The following is a 27347-nucleotide window of genomic DNA, read 5'->3' on the forward strand; positions in this document are numbered from 1 at the left end:
TCTGCGTCTTCCTCTGTCACACCAGCCACCTGCATGTCTTCCCTCACCACATCCATAAACCTCCTCTTTGGCCTTCCTCTCCTCCTCTTCCCTGGCAGCTCCATATTCAGCATCCTTCTCCCAATATACTCAGCATCTCTCCTCCACACATGTCCAAGCCATCTCAATCTTGCCTCTCTTGCTTTGTCTCCAAACCGTCCAACCTGAGCGGTCCCTCTAATATAATCATTCCTAATCCTGTCCTTCTTCGTTACTCCCAGTGAAAATCTTAGCATCTTCAACTCTGCCACCTCCAGCTCCGCCTCCTGTCTTTTCGTCAGTGTCACTGTCTCCAAACCATATAACATAGCTGGTCTCACAACCATCTTGTAAACTTTCCCTTTAACTCTTGCTGGTACCCTTCTGTTGGAAATCACTCCTGACACTCTTCTCCACCCACTCCACCCTGCCTGCACTCTCTTTTTCACCTCTCTACTGCACTCCCCGTTACTTTGGACAGTTGACCCCAAGTATTTAAACTCAAATGCCTTTGTCACCTCCACTCCTTGCATCCTGACCATTCCACTGTCCTCTCTCTCATTCACGCATAGGTATTCCGTCTTGCTCCTACTGACTTTCATTCCTCTTCTCTCCAGTGCATACCTCCACCTCTCCAGGCTCTCCTCAACCTGCACCCTACTCTCACTACAGATCACAATGTCATCCGCGAACCTCATCGTCCATGGAGACTCCTGCCTGATCTTGTCCGTCAACCTGTCCATCACCATTGCAAACAAGAAAGGGCTCAGAGCCGATCCTTGATGTAATCTGACTTCCACCTTGAACCCATCTGTCATTCCAACCGCACACCTCACCATTGTCACACTTCCCTCATACGTATCCTGCACCACTCCTACATACTTCTCTGCAACCCCTGACTTCCACATACAATACCACACCTCCTCTCTCGGCACTCTGTCATAAGTTTTCTCTAAATCTACAAAGACACAATGCAACTCTTTCTGGCCTTCTCTATACTTCTCAATCAACATTCTCAAAGCAAACATCGCATCTGTGGTGCTCTTTCGTGGCATGAAACCATACTGCTGCTCGCTGATCATCACCTCTCCTCTTAACCTAGCTTCTATTACTCTTTCCCAAATCTTCATGCTGTGGCTGATCAACTTTATACCTCTGTAGTTGTTACAGTTCTGCACATCACCCTTGTTCTTGAAAATCGGTACCAGTATGCTTCTTCTCCACTCCTTAGGCATCCTCTCACTTTCCAGGATTGTGTTAAACAATCTAGTTAAAAACTCCACTGTCATCTCTCCTAAACATCTCCATGCCTCCACAGGTATGTCATCAGGACCAACTGCCTTTCCACTCTTCATCCTCTTCATAGCTGCCCTCACTCCCTCCTTGTTAATCCACTGAACTTCCTGATTCACTATCCCTACATCATCCAACCTTCTCTCTCTCTCATTTTCTTCATTCATCAGCCCCTCAAAGTATTCCTTTCCACCTTCTTAGCACACTCTCCTCACTTGTCAGCACATTTCCATCTCTATCCTTGATCGCCCTAACTTGCTGCACATCCTTTGCAGCTTGGTCCCTCTGTCTAGCCAATCGGTACAAGTCCTTTTCTCCTTCCTTAGTGTCTAACCTGTCATACAACTCACCATACGCCTTTTCCTTTGCCTTTGCCACCTCTCTCTTTGCTTTACGCTGCATCTCCTTGTACTCCTGTCTACTTTCTTCATCTCTCTTACTATCCCACTTCTTCTTTGCCAACCTTTTCCTCTGTATACTTTGCTGTACTTCCTCATTCCACCACCAAGTCTCCTTGTCTTCCTTCCTCTGTCCTGATGACACACCAAGTACCTTCCTAGCTGTCTCCCTCACTATTTCTGCAGTGGTTGTCCAGCCATCTGGCAACTCTTCACTACCACCCAGTGCCTGTCTTAACTCCTGCCTGAACTCCACACAACGGTCTTCCTTCTTCAACTTCCACCATTTGATCTTCGGCTGTGTCTTCACTCGCTTCCTCTTCTTGGTCTCCAAAGTCACCCTACAGACCACCATCTGATGCTGCCTAGCTACGTTCTCCCCTGTCACCACCTTGCAGTCTCCAATCCCTTTTAGATGGCGCCTTCTACATAAGATATAGTCCACCTGTGTGCACTTTCCTCCACTCTTGTACGTCACCCTGTGTTCCTCCCTCTTCTTGAAATATGTATTCACCACAGCCATTTCCATCCTTTTCGCAAAATCGACCACCATCTGTCCTTCCACATTTCTCTTCTTGACTCCATACCTTCCCATCACCTCCTCATCACCTCTGTTCCCTTCACCAACATGTCCATTGAAGTCCGCTCCAATCACCACTCTCTCCTCCTTGGGTACCCTCTCCACCATGTCGTCCAACTCACTCCAGAATTCTTCTTTTTCATCCATCTCACACCCAACTTGCAGGGCATATGCGCTGATAACATTCAGCAATAAACCTTCAATTTCCAGCTTCATACTCATCACTCTGTCTGACACTCTCTTCACCTCCAGCATGTTCTTGACATACTCTTCCTTCAGAATTACCCCTACCCCATTACTCCTCCCATTCACACCATGGTAGAAGAGTTTGAACCCACCTCCGATACTCCTGGCCTTACTCCCCTTCCACCTGGTCTCTTGCACACACAGTATGCCTACCTTTCTTCTTTCCATCATGTCAGCCAGCTCTCTCTCTTTACCAGTCATAGTGCCAACATTCAAAGTTCCAACTCTCACCTCCACATGCCTACCCTTCCTCCTCTCTAGCTGCCTCTGGACATGCTTTCCCCCTCTCCTTCTCCTTCTCCCAACAGTAGCATAGTTTCCACCGACACCCTGCTGGTTAACAGTACCGGTGGCAGTCGTTGGTAACCCGGGCCTCGACTGATCCGGTATGTAAGTCTTATTTATGATCCGCATATTTGATTTGGCAAACATTTTACGCCGGAGCCCTTCCTGATGCAACCCTCCCCATTTGTCCGGGCTTGGGACCGGCACTAAGGATGCACTGGCTTGTGCATCCTCAGTGGCTGGGTTATAATAACTACCATCTAGTTTTTTTTATTGGAACAAGGCTTCATGATATCCTCCACAACAGCTATATAAACACTACAAAACTGATTTTGACCATTTTAGCCAATTCTGAAGGTCTCTCTAAAAACAAAAGTGTATCGTTTGGTGTTCGGGTCTGGGAAGACCCAGCAGTGCATTGAAATGTTGTGGGTAACTGGGTCAAATTTGGCTCAATCAAGATTAATCTTTGACTTTAGACACCCCCTTTCTCCACGGGAACAATTATTTTCTCGCAGTATGCGCTTGTACTCCCAATCCCTCTGGCACCCCTCCCTCCACGGGAACTCAACCTTTCTCACAGAATATGGACACTGACACTGAAATTCAACTTGAACCTGAACACACACCCCTTCCTCCACGGGAACAATAATTTTCTCACAGTACAGTGTAGGCTTTGATCATCTTGTGAGGGGCGTGGCATGAACAACATTGCACAGATTGTCTCGCATAAACATCTATAAATATCTCTGCCAAGTTTATTTGAGTTTCATTCAGCAGTATCTGTCGATTTCACAATGACCAAAATATTTTTCACTGCCCGTGAGGCTCTTGATCACATCTTTGAGGAGGGAGATCAGGCTTTGGGGGAGAGAGATCAGGCTGTAATTGAAGAAGATGTGTCTGAGGATGAAGAAGATGTGGAGTATGTGCCTGAACATGATGAAGAAACATCTGATGAGGAAGTAGGCCTGGATGAGGGAGAACAACAGGAGGTCTTTGTGTCAAGGAATGGCAAGATGGCATGGTCCAAGATCCCTTATGAAACCAAATGCCGAGCACAAGCTCAGAACATCATCAGAATGACCCCTGGGCCCACTAGATTTGCAGTGTTTCATGTCCAAGATATAAAGACAGCATTTGAGCTGTTCTTACCACAGTCTATCCAGACTATCTTGATTGAGATGACAAACTTGGAAGAGAGAAGAGTGTTTGGCAACAGTTGGAAGGAAATAGACAAATCTATCTGGACTCTTACTTCGGGCTGTTGCTTCTTGCTGGCATGTACAGGTGTGTATTCTGCATTGTAATTGTATTCTCTTATGAACTCAAATGTCCTTTTATAATGTGTTTCTTTTGCCTTTGTTGTTGAAATGTGGCATACAAATAAACCTGCCTTGTATTGCCTTGCCTTACAGATCCAATAATGAGGCTACTGCCAGCCTATGGGACGCAGAGAGAGGCCGGAGTATTTTTCGTGCGACCATGTCACTTCAGACCTTCCATGTCTTGTCAAGAGTCATTCGCTTTGACAATTGGGAAACCAGAGTTGCTCACTGTGCTAATGACAAACTTGCTCCCATTAGGGAGGTTTAGGACAAGTGGGTGGAACGCTTGCCATGCGTCTACAATCCGGGGCCAGAGGTCACTGTAGATGAGCGACTAGTCCCGTTCAGAGGCCGCTGTCCCTTCAGGCAGTATATCCCAAGCAAACCTGGGAAATACGGGATTAAAATCTGGGAAGCGTGCAATGCCACGACCAGCTATGCATGGAACATGCAAGTATACACTGGAAAATCTGCAAGTGGAGTGGCAGAGAAAAATCAAGGCATGTGGGTGGGGCTGGACATGACACAGGGGCTTCGAGGGCACAACATCACCTGTGATAACTTCTTCACATCTTATGCCCTCGGCCAAGAACTGCTGAAGAAAAAAACTGACCATGGTAGGAACAGTCAGGAAGAATAAACCTGAGCTTCCTTCTGTACTGCTAGACACAAAGGACAGAGCCCCGCTGTCCTCGAAGTTTGCATTTATGGAGACCACCACAACGGTGTCATACTGTCCAAAGAAAAGGAAAAATGTCATCATGATGTCCACTCTCCACAAGAATGCTGCTGTGAGCAGTAGGGAGGACAAAAAGCCAAACATTATCCTGGACTACAACAGGAACAAAGGCGAAGTCGACAACCTCGACAAGGTCACTGGCACGTACACTTGCCAAAGGAAGACGGCTCGGTGGCCATTGGCTGTCTTTTATAACATTCTTGATGTCTCGGCCTACAATGCGTTCGTGGTGTGGACTGAAATAAATCCTGGGTGGAACAACGGCAAGTTCAACAAGAGGAGGCTCTTTGTTCAGGAGCTGGGGAGAGCTCTGGTGAATCCCCACATTCAACAACGTCAGTCGGTTCCCCGAACTCCTGGCTCTGCCAACTTGGTGAGAGAGCTGCAGGCTGCAACCACATCAGCAACGTCCACTAGGACTGAGCCGGAGGACGCCAGTGGCAGCAAGAGAAAGAGGTGCCAGTCCTGCCCTTCCAACAAGGACAGAAAAACCAGCACGACTTGCCACACTTGTAAAAAATACATCTGCAGGGAGCACACTCAAACAATTGCATACTGTTATTCGTGCATGTGAACACACACACACACACACATACACATACACACACACACACACACTGGATACACAGAAACACCCTTGTTCATGTTTATGTTTAATTTCAATCTGCTATTTTGAATCAAATAAAGTTGTGTTTTATGAAAAAAAGCTTGATTTTTTACCTTTTACTAACATAAATCTATATGGGTCAATTTTGACCCATAACACCACAGAGGTTACTATAGTTAATAATATAAAGTTCTAAAAACTTTTTTTTAGAAGTTGTATTCTAATATTAGTCTATTATAGTCAGATAACATAATTATCCACTGTCTTCACTATAGGGAATATAATGAGTGAATTTAATCCCATTTTTAATGTAAAAATATGTGGTGTAATGTGTCTTGGGGCCATAAAATAAAATTACAACAGGATTGTATGGTTATGAATGCATAATAAGTTAGTTATGATGTAGTAAAAACAACATTGGATGATAGTCATTGTTTTTGAGTGTTTTGGACTGAGGGTTCAAAATTGACTCGTGAACACACGGGACAGAAACAGCTTTCGAACACAGCACAAGGTGCTTTTAACTTTTCCTTTAACTGATCGTCTTTGCCTTTACTCACGTTGCCATTACCCACACCGTTTTGAGTCCACATTTCAAATTGTTTTTGGAAATCATGGACATCGTGTCCTCCGGGCTAAAGAGTAAAAGGACCATGCAGATTGTTATCAGCGCAAAGTTCAAAAGCCAGCATCTGTGATGGTGTGAGGGTGTGTTAGTGCCCATGGCATGGGTAACTCGCACATCTGTGAAGGCACCATTAATGCTGAAAGGTACATACAGGTTTTGGAGCAACATATGCTGCAATCCAAGCGACGTCTTTTTCAGGGACGTCCCTGCGTATTTCAGCAAGACAATGCCACACCACATTCTGCACATGTTACAACAGTGTGGCTTCGTAGTAAAAGAGTGCGGGTACTAGACTGGCCTGCCTGCAGTCAAGACCTGTCTCTCATTGAAAATGTGTGGTGCATTATGAAGCGCAAAATACAACAACGGAGACCCCGGACTGTTGAGTAACTGAAGTCGTACATCAAGCAAGAATGGGAAAGTATTCCACCTACAAAGCTTCAACAATTAGTGTCCTCAGTTCCCAAACGCTTATTGAGTGTTGTTAAAAGGAAAAGTGATGTAAGACAGTGGTAAACATGCCCCTGTCCCAACTTTTTTGGAACGTGTTGCAGGCATCAAATTCAAAATGAGTGAATATTTGCAGAAAACCAAAGTTTATCAGTTTGAACATTAAATATCTTGTCTTTGTAGTGTATTCAATTCAATATAGGTCGAAAAGGATTTGCAAATCATTGTATTCTGTTTTTATTTACGTTTTACACAATGTCCCAACTTCATTGGAATTGGGGTTTGTATATATATACACTACCGTTCAAAAGTTTGGGATCACCCAAACAATTTTGTGTTTTCCATGAAAAGTCACACTTATTCACCACCATATGTTGTGAAATGAATAGAAAATAGAGTCAAGACATTGACAAGGTTAGAAATAATGATTTGTATTTGAAATAAGATTTTTTTTACATCAAACTTTGCTTTCGTCAAAGAATCCTCCATTTGCAGCAATTACAGCATTGCAGACCTTTGGCATTCTAGCTGTTAATTTGTTGAGGTAATCTGGAGAAATTGCACCCCACGCTTCCAGAAGCAGCTCCCACAAGTTGGATTGGCTGGATGGGCACTTCTTGCGTACCATACGGTCAAGCTGCTCCCACAACAGCTCAATGGGGTTCAGATCTGGTGACTGCGCTGGCCACTCCATTACCGATAGAATACCAGCTGCCTGCTTCTGCTCTAAATAGTTCTTGCACAATTTGGAGGTGTGTTTAGGGTCATTGTCCTGTTGTAGGATGAAATTGGCTCCAATCAAGCGCTGTCCACTGGGTATGGCATGGCGTTGCAAAATGGAGTGATAGCCTTCCTTATTCAGAATCCCTTTTACCCTGTACAAATCTCCCACCTTACCAGCACCAAAGCAACCCCAGACCATCACATTACCTCCACCATGCTTAACAGATGGCGTCAGGCATTCTTCCAGCATCTTTTCATTTGTTCTGCGTCTCACAAACGTTCTTCTTTGTGATCCAAACACCTCAAACTTGGATTCATCCGTCCACAACACTTTTTTCCAGTCTTCCTCTGTCCAATGTCTGTGTTCTTTTGCCCATCTTAATCTTTTTCTTTTATTGGTCAGTCTCAGATATGGCTTTTTCTTTGCCACTCTGCCCTGAAGCCCAGAATCCCGCAGCCGCCTCTTCACTGTAGATGTTGACACTGGTGTTTTGCGGGTACTATTTAATGAAGATGCCAGTTGGGGACCTGTGAGGCGTCTGTTTCTCAAACTAGAGACTCTAATGTACTTATCTTCTTGCTCAGTTGTGCAACGCGGCCTCCCACTTCTTTTTCTACTCTGGTTAGAGCCTGTTTGTGCTGTCCTCTGAAGGGAGTAGTACACACCGGTGTAGGAAATCTTCAATTTCTTAGCAATTTCTCGCATGGAATAGCCTTCATTTCTAAGAACAAGAATAGACTGTCGAGTTTCAGATGAAAGTTCTCTTTTTCTGGCCATTTTGAGCGTTTAATTGACCCCACAAATGTGATGCTCCAGAAACTCAATCTGCTCAAAGGAAGGTCAGTTTTGTAGCTTCTGTAACGAGCTAAACTGTTTTCGGATGTGTGAACATGATTGCACAAGGGTTTTCTAATCATCAATTAGCCTTCTGAGCCAATGAGCAAACACATTTTACCATTAGAACACTGGAGTGATAGTTGCTTGAAATGGGCCTCTATACACCTATGTAGATATTGCACCAAAAACCAGACATTTGCAGCTAGAATAGTCATTTACCACATTAGCAATGTATAGAGTGTATTTCTTTAAAGTTAAGACTAGTTTAAAGTTATCTTCATTGAAAAGTACAGTGCTTTTCCTTCAAAAATATGGACATTTCAATGTGATCCCAAACGTTTGAACGGTAGTGTATATATATGTATATAGCATCCCCGCAACCCTGAGAGCAGGATAAGCGGTTTGAATAATGGATGGATATACAGTGCATCCGGAAAGTATTCACACCCCTTCACTTTCCCCACATTTTGTTATGTTACAACCTTATCCCAAAATGGATTAAATTCCTTTTTTTTCTCATCAATCTACACACAATACCCCATAATGACAAAGTGAAAAAAGTTTTGAAGAAATTTTTGCAAATGTATTAAAAATAAAAAACTGAAATATTGCATGTACATAAGTATTCACACCCTTTGCTATGACACTCAAAATTGAGCTCAGAATCATCCTGTTCCCACTGATCGTCCTTGAGATGTCTCTACATCTGGATTGGAGTCCACCTGTAGTAAATTCAATTGATTGGACATGATTTGGAAGGGCACACACCTGTCTATATAAGGTCCCACTGTTGACAGTGCATGTCAGAGCAGAAACCAAGCCATGAAGTCAAAGGAATTGTCTGTGGACCTCCGAGACAGGATTGTATCGAGGCACAGATCTGGGGAAGGGTACAAAAAAATTTCTACAGCTTTGAAGGTCCCGAAGAGCACAATGGTCTCCATCATTCGTAAATGGAAGAAGTTTGGATCCACCAGGACTCTTCCTAGAGCTGGCCGCCCAGCCAAACTGAGCAATCGGGGGAGAAGGGCCTTCTTCAGGGAGGTGACCAAGAACCTGATGGTTACTCTGACAGAGCTCCAGCGTTCCTCTGTGGAGATGGGAGAACCTCCCAGAAGGACAACCATCTCTGCAGCACTCCACCAATCAGGCCTTTATGGTAGAGTGGCCAGACGGAAGCCTTTGCTCAGTAAAAGGCACATGACAGCCCGCTTGGAGTTTGCCAGAAAGCACCTAAAGGACTCTCAGACCATGAGAAACAAGATTCTCTGGTCTGATGAAACCAAGATTGAACTCTTTGGCCTGAATGCCAAACGTCACGTCTGGAGCAAACCAGGCACCTCTCATCACCTTGCTAATACCATCCCTACAGTGAAGCATGTGGGTGGCAGCATCATGCTGTGGGGATGTTCTTCAGCAGCAGGAACTGGGAGACTAGTCAGCATCGAGGGAAAGATGAATGGAGCAAAGTACAGAGAGATCCTTGATGAAAACCTGCTCCAGAACACTCAGGACCTCAGACTGGGGGCGAAGGTTTACCTTTCAACATGACAATGACCCTAAGCACACAACCAAGACAATGAAGGGAGTGGCTTCGGGACAAGTCTGTGAATGTCCTTGAGTGGCCCAGCCAGAGCCCAGACTTGAACCCCATTGAACATCTCTGGAAAGACCTGAAAATAGCTGTGCAGCGACGCTCCCCATCTAACCTTACAGAGCTCGAGAGGATCTGCAGAGAAGAATGGGAGAAATACCCCAAATATAGGTGTGCCAAGCTTGTAGCTTCATACCCAAGAAGACTTGAGGCTGTAATCGCTGCCAAGGGTACCTCAACCAAGTACTGAGTACAGGGTGTGAATACTTATGTACATGCAAATATTTCAGTTTTTTATTTTTAATAAATTTGCAAAAACTTCTACAAAACCTTTTTTGCTTTGTCATTACGGGGTATTGTATGTAGATTGATGAGGAAAAAAAGGAATTTAATCAATTTTGGAATAAGGCTGTAACATAACAAAATGTGGGGAAAGTGAAGGGGTGTGAATACTTTCCGGATGCACTGTATGTATGTAGGAAAATAACTTTTAATACATAGCAGTACAAAAGTTTTTTTTCCTACATCTATATTGATATTTTGCTCCTCATTAGTTGAGCACTTTTATCAACACCATTGGTGGTTTCCGGGGGGGAAAAAAGCGATATATATGTACTGTGTGTGTGTGTGTGTGCGTGTGTGCGTGCGTGCGTGCGTGCGTGCGCCTATGTTTGTAGTGTCTTCAGACAGAGGAGGAGGAAGAGGCACAGAAAGAAAAGATGAGAGAAGAGATCACTTCCATAGAAGGAGTGCTGCAGCGCACCGTAACACCAAACCTCAAAGCCCTGGAGAAGATGAGAGAGGTGAAGGACAAGTTCTGCAATGTAGTGGAGGGTATGTTGTAGCTGAATGTATTCACTATATTATCATTGTTTGGAGTTTTGTGAATTTCCTGCGCATTTCACACCTACTTCCAGGATTTTGAGATTGCTACTGCTACATTTAAAACGAAAGTACTTGTCAGTCCTATTATGCAAAATGACAAAATTAGGTTATCTCCATAATATTGAGTCCACATTTGGCAAAAATGGAGATCCAGGTAAGAAATAGGGTTCTTTAAAAATATAGAGCTTTTAAACAGCAACTGCATAGGAACATTGTATATACACTGTGTGTAATTTGGTAATTGTATTTAACATATTTGTTTGAAATTGTCTGGAAATTAAATGATCAAGCTGTTTGTCTGTCCCATGTTAAGCTTTTAATGCCAGCACCAGGGAAGCCAGGATGTGCAGTTTTGAGTTTGAACAGGTTAAATCTCAGCGCTACCGCCTTTTCAGTGAGTGCTTTGAGCCTGTGTCCATCGTCATTGACCAGATCTACAAGAGAATGTGCCAAAACACCAGCGCCCAGGTGAGGCAAGACAGCCTTGAGGGCTGATACTTTACGATAGCATGCAGGCTAGTTCAAATGCATACACATATACGTCATGGCAAAACATAATAAACAGGACTCATCAAAGCTTAACTCGCCCACTATTTATTAAGGCAGTTACATTTTCATAGCATTCATAGTAGCTATGCAAACTATCTGAGTTTTCAACATAGAGTAATGAACTATTAAACAGTAAATAATTATATTTCTGTAGTAACCTCTTATCAGCAACTAATGTAGTTACATATTTAATTAAAGTCCAGCCAAAATTAAATTGCATTTGTTACAACTATATAGATCTGTTCTATATATGGTCTGTCTTGTGTTGTCGTTTTTTTTGGGGGGGGGGGGGGGATCATGACTCAAAAGGAAGAAATGTCCGTTTTTTTTCTCATTATGAGGACGCCACCTGTCTCAGCTTCTATTTGAAGGTATTGATTTGATTATCCATCTATGTAGATTAATAAGATAAATAATAGTTAGTTACCACATTTTATATCGAGGTCGGTTTTTTTTCCAAGGTCACCCTTCAGAGCAGGTTCAATATCCTACACTGTAACACAACTGCATCAGTGCACCACACCAAGTTCAGCTAGCCTGCAGTACCTTAGTTTAGATGTTCTGTGGGTGCAACAGTGACTTGACCCTGCATGAGCTTCCATCTGAAGCAAAGGCCTAAGGCGAATGGGTGAGACTTTTAGGGAAGCGTTTCAGGTCAGAGTTTACAGTGCAGATTTGCAGCCTCCACTTTGCTGTATTGTGCTTTATTGACTGGGCTCTGAAATAGCCTGGAGCCATATCAACAATCAACAGCACAAAATGCTATGTTTTTTGTACCTAACATTAATCTTCATCAATCTAAAGATTTGGATCAAGGTCAGTAGTAGCGATTTATATTGTTTAGTGAGGATAATTGTTTTTTGAGAGCAACTAGCCACAATGTGTAGCTAATACTAGTTAGCTCAAGCCAGCCGCAGTCACCTACTGGGGTGAGAAATAGCAGCTTCAGTTTGCAGCTGCTGTTGAAGCCAGGGGATATCCCGACAAATGTCAGTACTGCACATCTAAGTTATTCGAATGTGTGTTTTAAATATATGATATTACTGATTAATATCACCATAAAAAGTAGCACTGACCGAAGTTGAAAAACTTTTGTTTGCCATCGCTATCTGAGCAGCATACAAACTTACAGGCAAATCTCACGACCAGTCATTCTAGATGTTGAATAATGTAATTCGACAAACAGTTGGCCATGTTAACTGCCAGATAATAATCAAAGAAGGTTGAATCAGTTCATCTGGATACGTTTATTGACAGATACGTTTCATCACTCATCTAAGTGACCTCTTCAGTCTAAACAGACTGCATGTATCCCCACCCTTATAAACAATACAGTTGCATAACGACTGAAACAAACGACCAGTTTCATATACAAATATGGGTGTGACCATTAACTAGAGTATTAATGGCCATATGTACTATTCAAAGAGGATTTGAGAATGTTTGCAATCACAGCATTGTAAGATGGCAGCAGATGTACTCTTAGCCCCCCCCCCCCCCCCCCATTCAGGGATGGCCTCTTTGACTCCCCGTTCAAACCAGTGTTCCTCCCTATGAAGGATGTGCATATCCTCATCCTTGAAAGAGTGGCCACTGGCCTGTAGATGGGTGTAGACTGCGGAGTCCTGGCCTGATGCGTTAGCGCTCCTATGTTCTGCCATCCTTTTGGCAAGTGTCTGTTTAGTTTCCCCAATGTACAAGTCATGGCAATCCTCTTGGCACTTAACGATGTACACTATATTGCTCTGTTTGTGCCGGGGGACCCGATCCTTGAGGTGGACCAACTTCTGCCGCAGCGTGTTTTGGGGTTTGAAAGCAACTGAGACACAGTGTTTGGAAAATATGCATCTCAATTTTTCCACCACTCCCGCTACATACGGAATCCCCACTGGTTTACGCTTCGGCAGTTGTTGTCCTTCTCTCTTCGACTGGCTGGTGCACTGTTTGGGTGTCTTCCTGGCATTGACAAATGCTCAGTTAGGATAACCACATTTTAACAGGGCCTGTTTAATGTGGGATTTCTCCCCTTCCCCGGACACTGTGTCAGTGGGGACGTTGTCAGCTTGGTGGTACAGCATCCTGATAACTCCTAGTTTGTGCTCCAGTGGATGATGAGAGTCAAACCTTAAGTACTGATCAGTATGTGTTGGTTTACGGTAAACATCAACAATCAAATGTCCCAAATGTCTTGATGCATGCTCAATAATCCAGGTAAGAAAATCCAAGAAGGTTGAATCAGTTCATCTGGATACAATGTTTATTGACTGATATGATTCATCACTCAACTAAGTGACATCTTCCTTCCTGTCTAAACTGACTGCAGGTATCCCCGCCCCTTATAGAAAATACTGTACAATACAGTGCCTAACGACCATTTGTCGAAGCCAGGAAGACGCCCAAACAGTGCACCAGCCAATCGAAGAGAGAAGGACAACAGCTGCCTAAGCGTAAACCAGTGGTGATTTCGTATGTGGCAGAAGTGTGGGAAAAACTGAGACGCGTATTTTAAAAACACTGCGTCTCAATTGCTTTCAAACCCCAAAACACGCTGCGCCAGAAGTTGGTCCACCCCAAGGATCGGGTTCCCTGGCACAAACAGAGCAATATAGTGTATGCTGTTAAGTGCCAGTAGGGTTGCAGTGACTTATACATTGGGGAAACTAAACAGATGCTGGCCAAGAGAATGGCACAACACAGGACAGCTAACATGTCAGGCCAGGACTCCGCAGTTTATACCCATCTACAGGCCAGTGGCCACTCTTTCAGGGATGAGGATGTGCACATCCTTGATGGGGAGGAACGATGATTTGAATGGAGAGTCAAAGAGGCCATCTGTGTTAAGAAGGAACGACCATCCCTGAGCCGGGGGGGGGGGGGGGGGCTAAGAGTAGATCTGTCGCCATCTTACAATGCTGTGATTGCAACTATTCCCCAATCCTCTGAGAATAGTATGCATGGCCATCAAAACTCAAGATAATGGGCACACCCATATTTGCACATGAAACTGGTTGTCTGTTTCAGTCATGATACATCTGTCACCATCTTACAATGCAGTGATTGCAACAATCCCTAATCTTCTGTGAATAGTACACATGGCCTTTGAAACTCTAGTTAAAGGTCACACCCCTATTTGCATATGAAACTGGTTGTTGGTTGATTTCGGTCGTTAGGCACTGCATTGTACTGTATTGTTTATAAGGGGTGGGGATACCTTCAGTGAGTTAAGACTGAAGATGTCACTTAGTTGAGTGATGAAACGTATCTCAATGAACGTTGTATCCAGATGAATTGATTCAACCTTCTTTGAATCAAATGTCCCCCATCACCAATTGCAATTTCACAGTCAGAGAAAACTAATCCGTCATTTTTCACATCCTTCCTGGTGAACTTGATATGGTTCTCCACAGAGTTAATGTGGTCGTTGAAATATGGTACATCCTGAGATTTAATTTCAACCCAGGTATCGTCCACATATCTGAACAAATGGCTAGGTGGTGCCCATGGATAGGACATCAGAGCCCTCTTTTCCACTTCCTCCATGTACAAGTTGTCCACTACAGTTGAGACTGGGGAACCCATAGCACACCCATGCCTCTGCCTATAGTACTGCCTCCTGTATGTGAAGTACACTATATGTACAAAAGTATTGGGACACCTGGCCATTACATCTAAAGGAGCTTTTATGACATCCCATTCTAAATCCATAGGCATTGATATGGAGTTGGTCCCCCCCTTTGCAGCTATAACAGCTTCCACTCTTCTGGGAAGGCTTTCCACAAGATTTTGGAGTTTGTCTGTGGGATTTTTGCACATTCATTCCGGAGAGGCATATGTGAGGTAAGGCACTGATGTTGGACGAGAAGACCTGGCTCGCAATCTCCGTTCTAGTTCATCCCAAAGGTGTTCGATGGGGTTGAGGTCAGCGCTGTGTGCGGGTCAGTCAAGCTCTTCCACACAAAACTCACCCAACCATGTCTTAATGGACCTTGCTTTGTACACTGGGGCACAGTTATGCTGGAACAGAAATGGGCCTTCCCGAAACTGTTCCCACAAAGTTGGAATCATAGAATTGTCCAAAATGTCTTGGTATACTGAAGCATTAAGATTTCCCTTCACTGGAACTAAGGGGCCTAGCCCAACCCCTGAAAAACAACCCCATACCATTATTCCTCCTCCACCAAACTTTACAGTTGGCACAATGCAGTCAGGCAGGTAACGTTCTCCTGGCATCCGCCAAACCCAGACTCGTCCATCAGACTGCCAGACAGAGAAGTGTGATTCGTCCCTCCACAGAACACGTTTCCACTGCTCCAGAGTCCAGTGGCAGCGTGCTTTATACCACTCCATCTGACACTTGGCATTGCTCTTGGTGATGCTCAGCCATGGAAGCCCATTCCATGAAGCTCCCGGCGCACAGTTTTTGTGCTGATGTCAATGGCAGAGGAAGTTTGGAACTCTGCAGTTATTGAGTTAACAGATGGTTGGCAACTTTTACACACTATGCACCTTAGCACTCATTGACCCCGCTGTGTGACTTTATGTGGTCTGCCACTTCATGGCTGAGTTGCTGTTGTTCCTAAATGCTTCCACTTTTCAATAATACCACTTACAGTTGACTGTGGAATATCTAGCAGGGAAGAAATTTCACTAATTTCATGAACTGACTTATTGCAAAGGCGGCATCCTCAGACAGTACAATGTGTGAATTCACTGAGCTCTTCAGAATGACCCATTCTTTCACAAATGTTTATAAATGCAGACTGCTTGGCTAGCTGCTTGATTTTATACACCTGTGGCAATGGGTCTGAATGAAACACCTGAATTCAATGATTAAGAGTTGTTACCCAGTATTTTGTACATATTGTAACGATCACGGATGAATAGGCTTGGTAGCCGGACCCTTTAGTCGACTGGTTAACATTGCCGCCCGCGGTGCGGGAAATCCGAGTTTGCATCCCGGCTGTAATGGTCCGGCCAAGCTGCCCCCCGAATTCGCTACTTGGTATCAGAAGTGGGATGGTGAAACCATGAGGTTATCGGAAGCGTATGTGCCCAGAGGCGTGAGGGAGCTGATATGCTGAAGCGCGGGGACGCGCTTCTCAAAAGAGAAGGGTAGTGTAATGTACATGAATAAGGAGACACATTAGCCCTTGGCTAATGGGTCGGACCCTTTAGTTGACGGTTAATGTAGTTGCCCACGGTGCGGGAGCCCCAGGTTCGCGTCCTGGCTGTGGCGATTTGCAGGGCGAATCCCGAAGGAAGGGGACAATGTAACGATCCCTGATGAAAAGGCTCGCTAGCCCTTGGCTAACAGTTCGGATCCTTTAGTCGATTGGTTAACATTGTTGCTTGCGGTGCGGGAGCCCCAGGTTCGCGTCCTGGCTGTGGCAATTCGTGGGGACGCAAATCCCGAAGGAATGGGGCAATGTAACGATCACAGATGAATAGGCTCCGTAGCCCTTGGCTAACGGGTCAGACCCTTTAGTCGACTGGTTAACGTTGTCGCACGCGGTGTGGGAAATCCGAGTTCGCGTCCCGGCTGTGACGGTCCGGCCGAGCTGCCCCCCGAATTAGTTACATATAGTGTATGTACAGTACGAGGTCACTTAGATGAGTGATGAAACGTATCTGTCAATAATAGTTGTATCCAGATGAACTGATTCAACTTTCTTTGATTTTCTCACCTGGATTATTGAGCATGCATTGCTTTGAGAATGTTGATTGAGAAGTATAGAGAAGGCCAGAAAGAGTTGCATTGTGTCTTTGTAGATTTAGAGAAAACTTATGACAGAGTGCCGAGAGAGGAGGTGTGGTATTGTATGTGGAAGTCAGGAGTTGCAGAGAAGTATGTAGGAGTGGTGCAGGATACGTATGAGGGAAGTGTGACAATGATGAGGTGTGCGGTTTGAATGACAGATGGGTTCAAGGTGGAAGTCAGATTACATCAAGGATCGGCTCTGAGCCCTTTCTTGTTTGCAATGGTGATGGACAGGTTGACGGACAAGATCAGGCAGGAGTCTCCATGGACGATGATGTTCACGGATGACATTGATCTGTAGCGAGAGTAGGGTGCAGGTTGAGGAGAGCCTGGAGAGGTGGAGGTATGCACTGGAGAGAAGAGGAATGAAAGTCAGTAGGAGCAAGACGGAATACCTATGCGTGAATGAGAGAGAGGACAGTGGAATGGTCAGGATGCAAGGAGTGGAGGTGACAGGCATTTGAGTTTAAATACTTGAGGTCAACTGTCCAAAGTAATGGGGAGTGCAGTAGAGAGGTGAAAAAGAGAGTGCAGGCAGGGTGGAGTGGGTGGAGAAGAGTGTCAGGAGTGATTTGCGACAGAAGGGTACCAGCAAGAGTTAAAGGGAAAGTTTACAAGATGGTTGTGAGACCAGCTATGTTATATGGTTTGGAGACAGTGACACTGACGGAAAGACACGAGGTGGAGCTGGAGGTGGCAGAGTTGAAGATGCTAAGATTTTCACTGGGAGTAACGAAGAAGGACAGGATTAGGAACGATTATATTAGAGGGACCGCTCAGGTTGGACGGTTTGGAGACAAAGCAAGAGAGGCAAGATTGAGATGGCTTGGACATGTGTGGAGGAGAGATGCTGAGTATATTGGGAGAAGGATGCTGAATATGGAGCTGCCAGGGAAGAGGAGGAGAGGAAGGCCAAAGAGGAGGTTTATGGATGTGGTGAGGGAAGACATGCAGGTGGCTGGTGTGACAGAGGAAGACGCAGAAGACAGGAAGAAATGGAAACGGATGATCCGCTGTGGCGACCCCTAACGGGAGCAGCCAAAAGTAGTAGTAGTAGATTATTGAGCATGCATAAAGACTGCCAGATAACGTGTTAGATAAAATAAAGTGTGCTATAAGTTGCAGATGTTTCGTAACTGTATAACAAGGGAAGTTTAAAGAGCGTCTCCCAGCACCGTCTTTCAGCTGTCACTCAAACAATGTCATGGGAATGCCCATTCAGCAGCTTGAGGTCTAGATGCCATTTCAGCATACATCTCCATAGAAAATAAGAAAAATCGCACTCAACTTACGATAGGACTTTAAAGACTGGGCGCTGGATCCTGAATATAGTTAAACATACAAAGAAAAGACTCTGAGTCTTTTCTTTGTATAGTATACATCTCCAGAAATGTACTTTAGCTTTTATTGCAAATGAAAATTACCGTATTTCCCGGACTATAAATCACTGTTTCGTTACTTGTCTAGCTGGTCCTGTGACTTATACAATGTACTTTTGTCGGACTAATAGACTGCATTACAATTAAGGCCACTAGATTGCACTGTTTAATCTTGTGACTCAGTCGAAAATACCACACAGCATATAAATGCAATTTATACACCAAAGCAATTTATATATCTTTTTGCTGAGTGCAATTTATACTGCGGTGCGATTTGTAGCCCGGGAAATACGGTAGTCACAATTATTTTTCCACTGAAGATATTTTACATTTTGGTTGGACTTTAAGTCACTAACATAACAGTTAAAGGCCACATGCAGTCAAAATCTTGATTTCCCAGATGGATGGGCACAAACTTCTGGTGGTGCGAACTACAGCATGGCTGCATAAGACACAACTCCGGTATCCGCTAAATAAAATCCCCGTAATTCAAGTACTTTAGTTCTTGAAATTGAATTCAAAAAGAGAAGAAAATGGACGGGGATAAAACTAAGAAAAAGAGGCCAGGGTTAAGGGGCGTCATTGAGAGGGAAACTGAAAAAGAAGCTATTGCTATCATTGCCGAAGGCGGCTCAGGGGAAAATGGTAACTCCAACGAAGGTTTCACCTCGGCTTCATTCACTTCTATTCGTAAAGTGATGAGTGAGGTCATGGTCAAAGCATTGAGCGACTTGAAGTCAAACATGGAAAAAAGAATTATCTGATTTTTGAGCTAACTTTCGACAGGATATGAAAGCGCAGCTAGATGACCGACTACTGAAAAACCAAATCTACTACCAAACTGCTGAAAACTAAACCAAAAAATACAAGATGCCACCAGCCAAATCGAAGAAACCACCAGGCGCATGGGGGAAATGGACAGAACATGGCAGAATCAGAAAAGTGGGATATCGGAGTTAAAGACACATTGATTCAACTGCTTAATAACCAACGAGCATTGTAAGACAAACTGACGGACCCAGAGGGTCGCTCCCGGCGTAATAATATTTGTATTTACGGTGTACCAGAAAAGACTGAGGGCACATCCATGCATCTGTTCGTTGAGGACTTAAATAAGAAAGAATTGAGAGAAACTCCGGGATTAAACCAGGAAAAATATCTAATAATTGAAAGGGCTCATCGAGTGCTGGCCCCATACCACCACCAGCTGACAAACCACCATGCTCAATTGTGATTTGTTTCCTGCAGTTTACAACTAAGAAGAAAGTCCTGCACGCTGCCTGGAATAAGAAGGTTTATGTGCAAGACAAGAGGGTGTTTTTCGATCATGACTACGTGGAGGAGATGCAACAGAAGAGAAAGGAGTATACTTTGATCAAGAAAGTGCTTAAAGAAAACAAGATCCGCTTCCAAACCCCACTTACCAAGATGAAAGTTCACCTCGACTCTGGCACTATCACGTACGACAGCGCCTCCGAAGCAGCGGAGGATTTGACCAAGCAAGGCATTGTGGTGGGACCCATCGAGAAGCCCCTGACTGCAGCATGCAGATCGGTGACGTGTTCAATGTTGGCTGTGACGTGCGCAATGTGGGCGGAGTTGGTGACGTGCTCAATGTTTGTACAGTAATGCACGTGAGAACGCTGGTGTCAGTACTTGATCTAGTCGCCCTGCTCGGGGTCCTACGACTACAGATGACATCACTACTTCATGCATTAGGATTGGGTAGGGGCTTGGGTGGGGGCTAGTTCAGTTTAGGAACAGCGGGAAACAGTAGATTGATGTTAGAAGCAGCTTAGGCCTTCGGCCCTCACGCGTGTTCACTCGTCCAGGACCCCCCTGAGCCTGTGGCCTCGCTCCTTAGATGCAGCTCGGGCCTTTGGCCGTTGCTAGCAATGCTAGCTAGCAACATAATCTATGACTGCTGTTTCATGCTAGCTAATGTTTGTCCAGTGAGAGAAGCCCCTGACTGCAGCCTGCAGATCAGTGACATGTTCAGTGTTGGCTGGGATGTGCGCAATGTGGGTGGAGTCGGTGACGTGCTCAGTGTTTGTACAGTAACGCATGCAAGAACGCTGGTGTCGGTACTTGATCTACTCGCCCTACTCGGGGTCCTGCGACTACAGATGACATCACTACTTCACGCATTATGATTGGGTAGGGGCTAGTTCAATTTAGGAACAGCGAGAAACAGTAGATTGACGTTAAGCACAGCTCGGGCCTTCGGCCCTCGCACCTTTACTAACCAACTCTATGTCAACATGGATTGTAAAAAACACACAGCTAAATAACTAAAGCTAGCGTTAAACATCACTAGCTAGCAACATAATCCGTGACTGCTGTTTAATGCTAGCTAATGTTCGTGCAATGGTGGGAATCGCAAACCTGTGAACTTGAGGACGGCCACATTGTGCACGTCACAGCCCACATCGAACATGTCACTGACATCAAACACCGATCTGCAGGCTGCAATCAGGGGTATTTGTGCAATGGCGGGAATCGCAAACCAGTGAACTTGAGGACGCCCACATTGCGCACGTCACAGCCCACATCGAACACATCACCGACATTGAACACATCACCGATCTGCAGGCTGCAGTCATGGGTACTTGGACCCATCCGTGCAGGCAAGACCGTGGGCATCACGGAGACCCTCACCAGGGTTCTTCCTTGGAGTATGGCAGGAACGAGTCAGAGCGCACAGAGTGACTTTCAAGAAAGTATAAGGAAGAAACTCCGGGGATTTCAGAAGATGAACCAAGACAATGCAACAGAAGAGGTCTGATTTCTATTTAATCCCCTCGGTGCCTGGAAAGAAGTCTGACTGTAAGTTGTACCATTCTCTTTGAAGTTTAGACCAGGATATTTTATTAACCCTTCCCCTATTAGGGGGGAGGGGTTGTGACAATGGACATCATAATGTTAGGGCCTCTTTGACATCTTGTTTTAACTAAGGGCCGATACACGCAATGCAAGCCAACTTATGTGCCAAGCATGCCACGTTTTGGGGGAGATCTGTTAGTACCCCCCTATTTTTTATTTGTTATTGAGGAGCCCCACCTTGTGGCTAACCCAGAGGAGGCAATAATTCCTTTTGTTTGGAAGCCCTGTCTGTATTTGTATAATAGTTACTGGTGTTTACTTTCTTTTTTTAAAAACATTTTTAGTTGTTATTTGAGGTCTGGGATGTGGAAAATACAGGTACAGGAAGGTTTTTGGGGAAAAGAAATGCCTTTTCAGTATTATATTTTATCCCTAAATGTAAACGGGCTGAACAATCCCATTAAATGGAGCAAAATTATAACGAACTTGTAAATAGAGAAAATTAATATAGCATTCTGGCAAGAAACCCATCTACCCTGTGCTGAACATGAGAAACTTAAAAAAACGGGGTTTCCGTAACACTTTCTTTTCCTCCCATAAATCAGGAAAGAAAAGAGGAGTCGCAATTTTAATACCAAATTCAATTAATTTTGAATTAATTTGTGGAAAAAAAGACAAATATGGCAGATATGTTCTAGTGAAGGCAACCTTGAGCATAAAGAAGTCACTTTATTAAATATATATGTCCATCCCCCCAAGAAGTAATAACAGATTTTTTAAGAAGATATTTGATATAATAGCATCTGAAACATATGGCACCCTTATATGTGCAGGTGATCTAAATATACTATTGAACCCTAAGCTGGACACCACTAGCAAAATAAAGAAAAAGAGTCCCTCAGAGATTCAGGTGAATAGTATGATGCAAGACGTGGGCCTAATTGATGTATGGCGTGACATTAATAGAGCCAATCTCGAGTTCACTTTTTGCTGTGCTCGCCATAACAGTCATACAAGAATTGACTACTTCCTTATGTTCAGCAATGATTGGCACAGAATTAGAGAATGTAGAATAAGTCAAAGGGACTTCTCTGACCACTCCGGTTTATATTTAAAACTGCACCTTTACAGTGTGCTGAAGAAAACTATGTGGAGGTTGAGTACAGGCATATTATATAGTGCAACATTTAGAACTACAATGGCAGAGGAACTGAAGACCTTTCTAGAGTATAATGATGGGGAAGTCAGTCCAGGTACATTGTGGGACGCAGCAAAAGCTTTCCTTAGAGGAAAAATTATAGCCCAAACAGCTTATCTAAAAAAAGACGAAAGCTAAAAAACTGATTGATTTGGAAACTAAACTTAGAGATCTCAGAACAACTTCATATCTCTATTAAAGATCCATCTACCTTTTTGCAAATGAGATCTATTAAACAAGACATGGATAAAATACACAATGAAGAGGTTGAGCAGAAACTAAGGTTCATGAAACAAAGGTTTTACGAGGCTGGTCCAAAAGCAGCAAAACTGTTAGCCTGTAGGCTCCACAAGCAACCAACGGAAAGCACAGTTTATAAAGTTACAGACCCTATGACAAATAAAATGACAACCAAACTAGAAGGAATCCAAAAATCATTTGAAACATACTACTATAAATCAATATACACTAAACCAGAGAAAGCTAGTAAACAGAAAATTGAACAGTTCTTAAATTCGTTAGACCTTCCTTCTCTTGGCAAAGAGCACAATGACAAACTTACCTCTGAAATCTCAAATGAGGAACTAGACAAAGCAATTTCAGCCCGTAAAACAGGTAAATCGCCAGGTACTGATGGATACCCACCAGAATGGTATAAGCTGATGAAAGAATCACTGCTCCCACTACTTAAAACCTGTTTCAATCACATAATGGGAGGGACCCTCCACCCTCCCCCCTTTCTGGAGGGAAACTTTCATTTCTGTAATACCAAAAGAGGGCAAAGATAGACTGGACTGTAAATAATTTAGGCCAATAAGTGTCTTGAATATAGATTATAAATTGTATGCATCAATTCTGACTAAGAGGTTAGACAAGGTGATACCACTCTTGATAGATGAGGATCAAACTGAGTTTATAGGAAACAGGCAAACAGATGATAATATACGGCGAGCTCTCTATATTATTGATTATATTAATAAAATAAATAACGGTGCAATCCGTCTCAGCTTAGGTGCTGAGAAGGCTTTTGACTCTGTCGGCTGGGAATTCCTGTACCAAGTAATGGACAGATTTGGGTTCAGTAAAGTATTTATACAATGCATTCAGACAATATATTCATCCCCAACTGCTAGGATAAAAATCAATGGTAGTCTCTCTAATTCTATAGTTCTACATCATGGTTGCAGACTGGGTTGCCCCATTAGCCCGATTCTCTTTAATCTTTTCATTGAACCTCTGGCCCAAAACATTAGACAGGAAAGAGGTCTGGAGGGTATAACTATAGGGGGAATAGAGCACAAAATCTGCCTTTACGCTGATGATGTATTAATGACTTTACAAAATCCAGGTTCAGGGGTTCCTTTGCTCATAAATATCCTAAAGATGTATGGGGATTATTCTGGATATACACTTAATATTCATAAAGCACAGGCATTGATGTTCAACTTCGCCCCCGCCCAAGAATTGGCAAATAATTATAATTTCAGCTGGTATTCACCACGTATTCCGTACCTTGGGGTTAATTTAGCAAAAGATATGTCCTCCCTGTGTGCCATAAACTATAATCAAATCAGTAAGAAAATAATATAAAGAAATGGATAGGTGGGCTCTGCTTCCCCTTGATATGGGCAGTAGAATAAGATCAATCAAGATGAATATCCTTCCCAAATTACTATATCTAGTTACAGCTCTGCCAGTAGAGATCCCTGTTAAACAGTTTAGAGATTGGGACAAACACATTTCTAGGTTCATATGGAACAAAAAAAGACCTCGAATAAACTACTCAACCCTGCAGCTGCCTAGGGAGAGGGAAGGCAAGGCACTACCAAACTTGAGGGATTATTTTTTATCTGCTCAGTTAAGATCACTAGTGCTTTGGTATAATTCAACATATGAGGCTAAATGGAAAGACGTGGAATTTTCTTTGATAGATACACCAATACAGTTGGTTCTGGGTTGTCTCGATAGGGTTTAAGAAATATTTCAGTTACAAAATCAGGGTGTCGGTCTTTCCATTAAGATGTAGTTAGAGGTGGTTAAACAATTCCAGCTTCATTGAGAAATAAAAGAGCTAAGTTGGCCAGCCTACAACCCAAACTTTACACCAGCAGTGCATGACCACGGATACAGGCAATTGACGTCAATTGATGTCAAGACCTGCAGACCAAAAACATTACTAACAAAAGTCCTGCAAGCTCTCTCACTCAAACAAGGTGCTGTGCAGGTTGGTGGAGAGGAGAACCAGCAGTTGGTAAAGCATAGTACTGGATGTGACTTGCTTAGACCAGAGCATGACTTTTCACTGCTGTGTGTGTGTGTGTGTGTGTGTGTGTGTGTGTGTGTGTGTGTGTGTGTGTGTGTGTGTGTGTGTGTGTGTGTGTGTGTGTGTGTGTGTGTGTGTGTGTGTGTGCGTGTGTGTGCGTGTGTGTGCGTGTGTGTGCGTGTGTGTACATGCACACATGCTCCCCCAGGCCATTCTCAGTGTAGAAAATCCAGATGAGCCTTACCTGGGCAGCATCAACTACAGCTGTGTGGCCCCAGGGAAACGCTTCATGGCCATGGAAAACCTGTCTGGAGGGGAGAAAACTATTGCTGCCCTGGCTCTGGTCTTTGCCATCCACAGGTAACACCATCACCATAGTTAGAAACACTTGTGGTGCTTGTGTCCCCTGTCAAGGTATCACTTTCAAAACTCAGTGTTTCCCATATATTTGGCTAACTGCAATTGTGCCTAACAGCTGAACTATTGACCACACAGGTTGAAAAATAAAATACATCAAAAAAGTAATTGCTCAGGCAACCCCACTAATTTCCATTACTGCAATAGCAGTTTGATTGTTTGTATAAAGTCATATTAGTAGCTAAGTAAGTTCAATGCTAAACTTCCTAACTAACTAGGTCTCAGAAACAAATGATCCTGGTCAGGTGAGTTGAATCTCATGTTAGGAATTCATCATCTTCCATTGTGACCTTGAAACTCATTTTAAATAATTTCTTAACCTGTCCCTTTATCCTCTGTCTCTCTCTTCCCTTGTAACCTTCACTGAAATCCAATGCCTTTTTAAAAAAGACAAGAAAACACTTTTTTCCCCTAGCTCACATATCTCTAACTTGCTGCTATCATAAATGATTATTTCAACATGAGTATTTCTTACATCTTTTATCAAGGCAGTTTTGAACATTTATTGTTTTAAATGACCAACAGATGAAATTGTATCCTAGTTATGTTTATTGTCTTACACTTATCGTGCTTTAAAGCGCTTAAAAAGAAAACTGGAGAAATGCCTAAACTGTAATTCACATGGTGAAGGCAGCTTGATGTTTGTAATTTTTCACAGCTTCCGTCCTGCTCCTTTCTTTATCTTGGACGAGGTCGATGCAGCCCTGGACAACTCTAATATTGGAAAGGTAAGAATATGTAAATAAGTGGGACCTTTTTTCTGTGCTCTGCTGTAGTCGTACGGTATTATTCTGGTCTATTCAACCAGCATCCACAAGCTTACTGAGTGTAAGAAGGACTCTTTATGTGGAGGAAACTAAAAATATTCTGTTAATAATGACTTTAGTTACTGGTTTGATGGTAATAAGAGTTTGTTACAGCAAGTCCAGCTCTGTGTGTGTGTGTGTGTGTGTGTGTGTTGATAATAATAATAATGGATTACATTTAAATAGCACTATATCTTGATACCCAAAGCTCTTCAAAGTGACAGGGAGAACCTAACTTCAACCACCACCAATGTGCAGCACCCACCTGGGTGATGCACGGCAGCCATTTTGCACCAGAACGCTCACCACACATCAGCTTGAGGTGAAGAGGGGGGGGGGGAATCATTGAGCCAGTTACATTGGGGGATGATTAGGTGACCAGATGGAGAGAGCCAGGTTGGGAATCTTAACAGGTCACTGAAGGCCCCCTAGTCTTTGCGATAAGTGCTGTGGGATCTTCAATCACCACAGTGAGTCAGGACCTCGGTTACGTCTCATCCGAAGGAAGGTGTCTCCTACAGCACAGTGTCCCCATCACTGCACTAGGATATTTTTTTTTTATTTATTTTTTTTTATTAGGACCAGAGGGAAGACTGTCCCCTGCTGGCCTACCAACACCACTTCCAGCAGCAACTCAGTTTTCCCGAGAGGTCTCCTATCCAAGTACTAGCCAAGCCCACACCTGCTGTCATTCAGCAGAACCCGGGTACATGTTGGTATGGCTGCTGGTAGTGTGTCAGCCTGTGTGTGTGTGTGTGTGTGTGTGTGTGTGTGTATGTGTGTGTGTGTGCGCGCCCCTGCGTATGCATGTATGCATTTGCCTGTGTATAACTGTATGGATGGCTTATGTGAGTGTTTGCGTGTTGTTACATACCAGTGGGATTTTTCTGTGTCCAGGTGACCAATTTCATCAGAGAGGAATCCAGGAAGAACATGCAGATCATCGTCATCTCCCTAAAGGAGGAGTTCTATTCTAGGGCTGATGCTCTGCTGGGGGTTTATCCAGAGGTAAACAACATCACCATCACTTAATACTAGGGCTGCCAAAATTAACACTTTAATGCACACAATTAATTTGTAAACTTTAATATGTTAAACAAAATAATGCAAATTAATCACAATATCCCTTTTGACCCCAAACTCCTCTTGCATTTTTGGAAGCAGCACAGAGTCAATCTAACAGTGAACAACGAGTGATGAGACACCCCCTGGCATGATAGATGGTACATTTGGAACTTTGGATAAAGCAAAAGTTTTATGTACATAATTTCAATGTTGAAATAAGTTTCTACCTTAGCACAGCTTGTCTGAATTGCCATCTGGGTGCCAAGCCTGCTGGTGTTAGCGCTGATATATAGAGCAGGCGGTGTTTGTCACAATACACTTGCTGAGTTTAGCCGTCACAAAAGGGCATCAACTAAACGGAAAAAACGCAATAGCAACATGGCTCACTGGGTCATTTGGATGAGATTTTACTTCACTATGATGATATGAGTCCCCGTGTGCACGTGTAGTCTGTCCTCCTCCCAGGTCTCCTTGGTG

At 43.7% G+C, this 27347-nt stretch overlaps 1 protein-coding gene across 1 annotated transcript in view; it reads left to right on the plus strand.

The window, feature by feature from the left end:
• The window catches only part of smc1b (structural maintenance of chromosomes 1B), a 229085-nt gene extending 202248 nt beyond the window's left edge, over positions 1-26837 (plus strand). The window contains exons 20-24 of the mRNA XM_056282390.1: positions 10405-10561; positions 10926-11080; positions 24791-24942; positions 25658-25727; positions 26703-26837. Coding sequence (XP_056138365.1) covers positions 10405-10561; positions 10926-11080; positions 24791-24942; positions 25658-25727; positions 26703-26837 — 669 coding nt within the window. The remainder of the gene's footprint in view (positions 1-10404; positions 10562-10925; positions 11081-24790; positions 24943-25657; positions 25728-26702) is intronic.
• Positions 26838-27347: the final 510 nt, after the last annotated feature.

Source organism: Lampris incognitus, chromosome 6 (genome assembly GCF_029633865.1).
Source record: "Lampris incognitus isolate fLamInc1 chromosome 6, fLamInc1.hap2, whole genome shotgun sequence".
In the NCBI taxonomy this organism is placed as follows: Eukaryota; Metazoa; Chordata; class Actinopteri; order Lampriformes; family Lampridae; genus Lampris; species Lampris incognitus.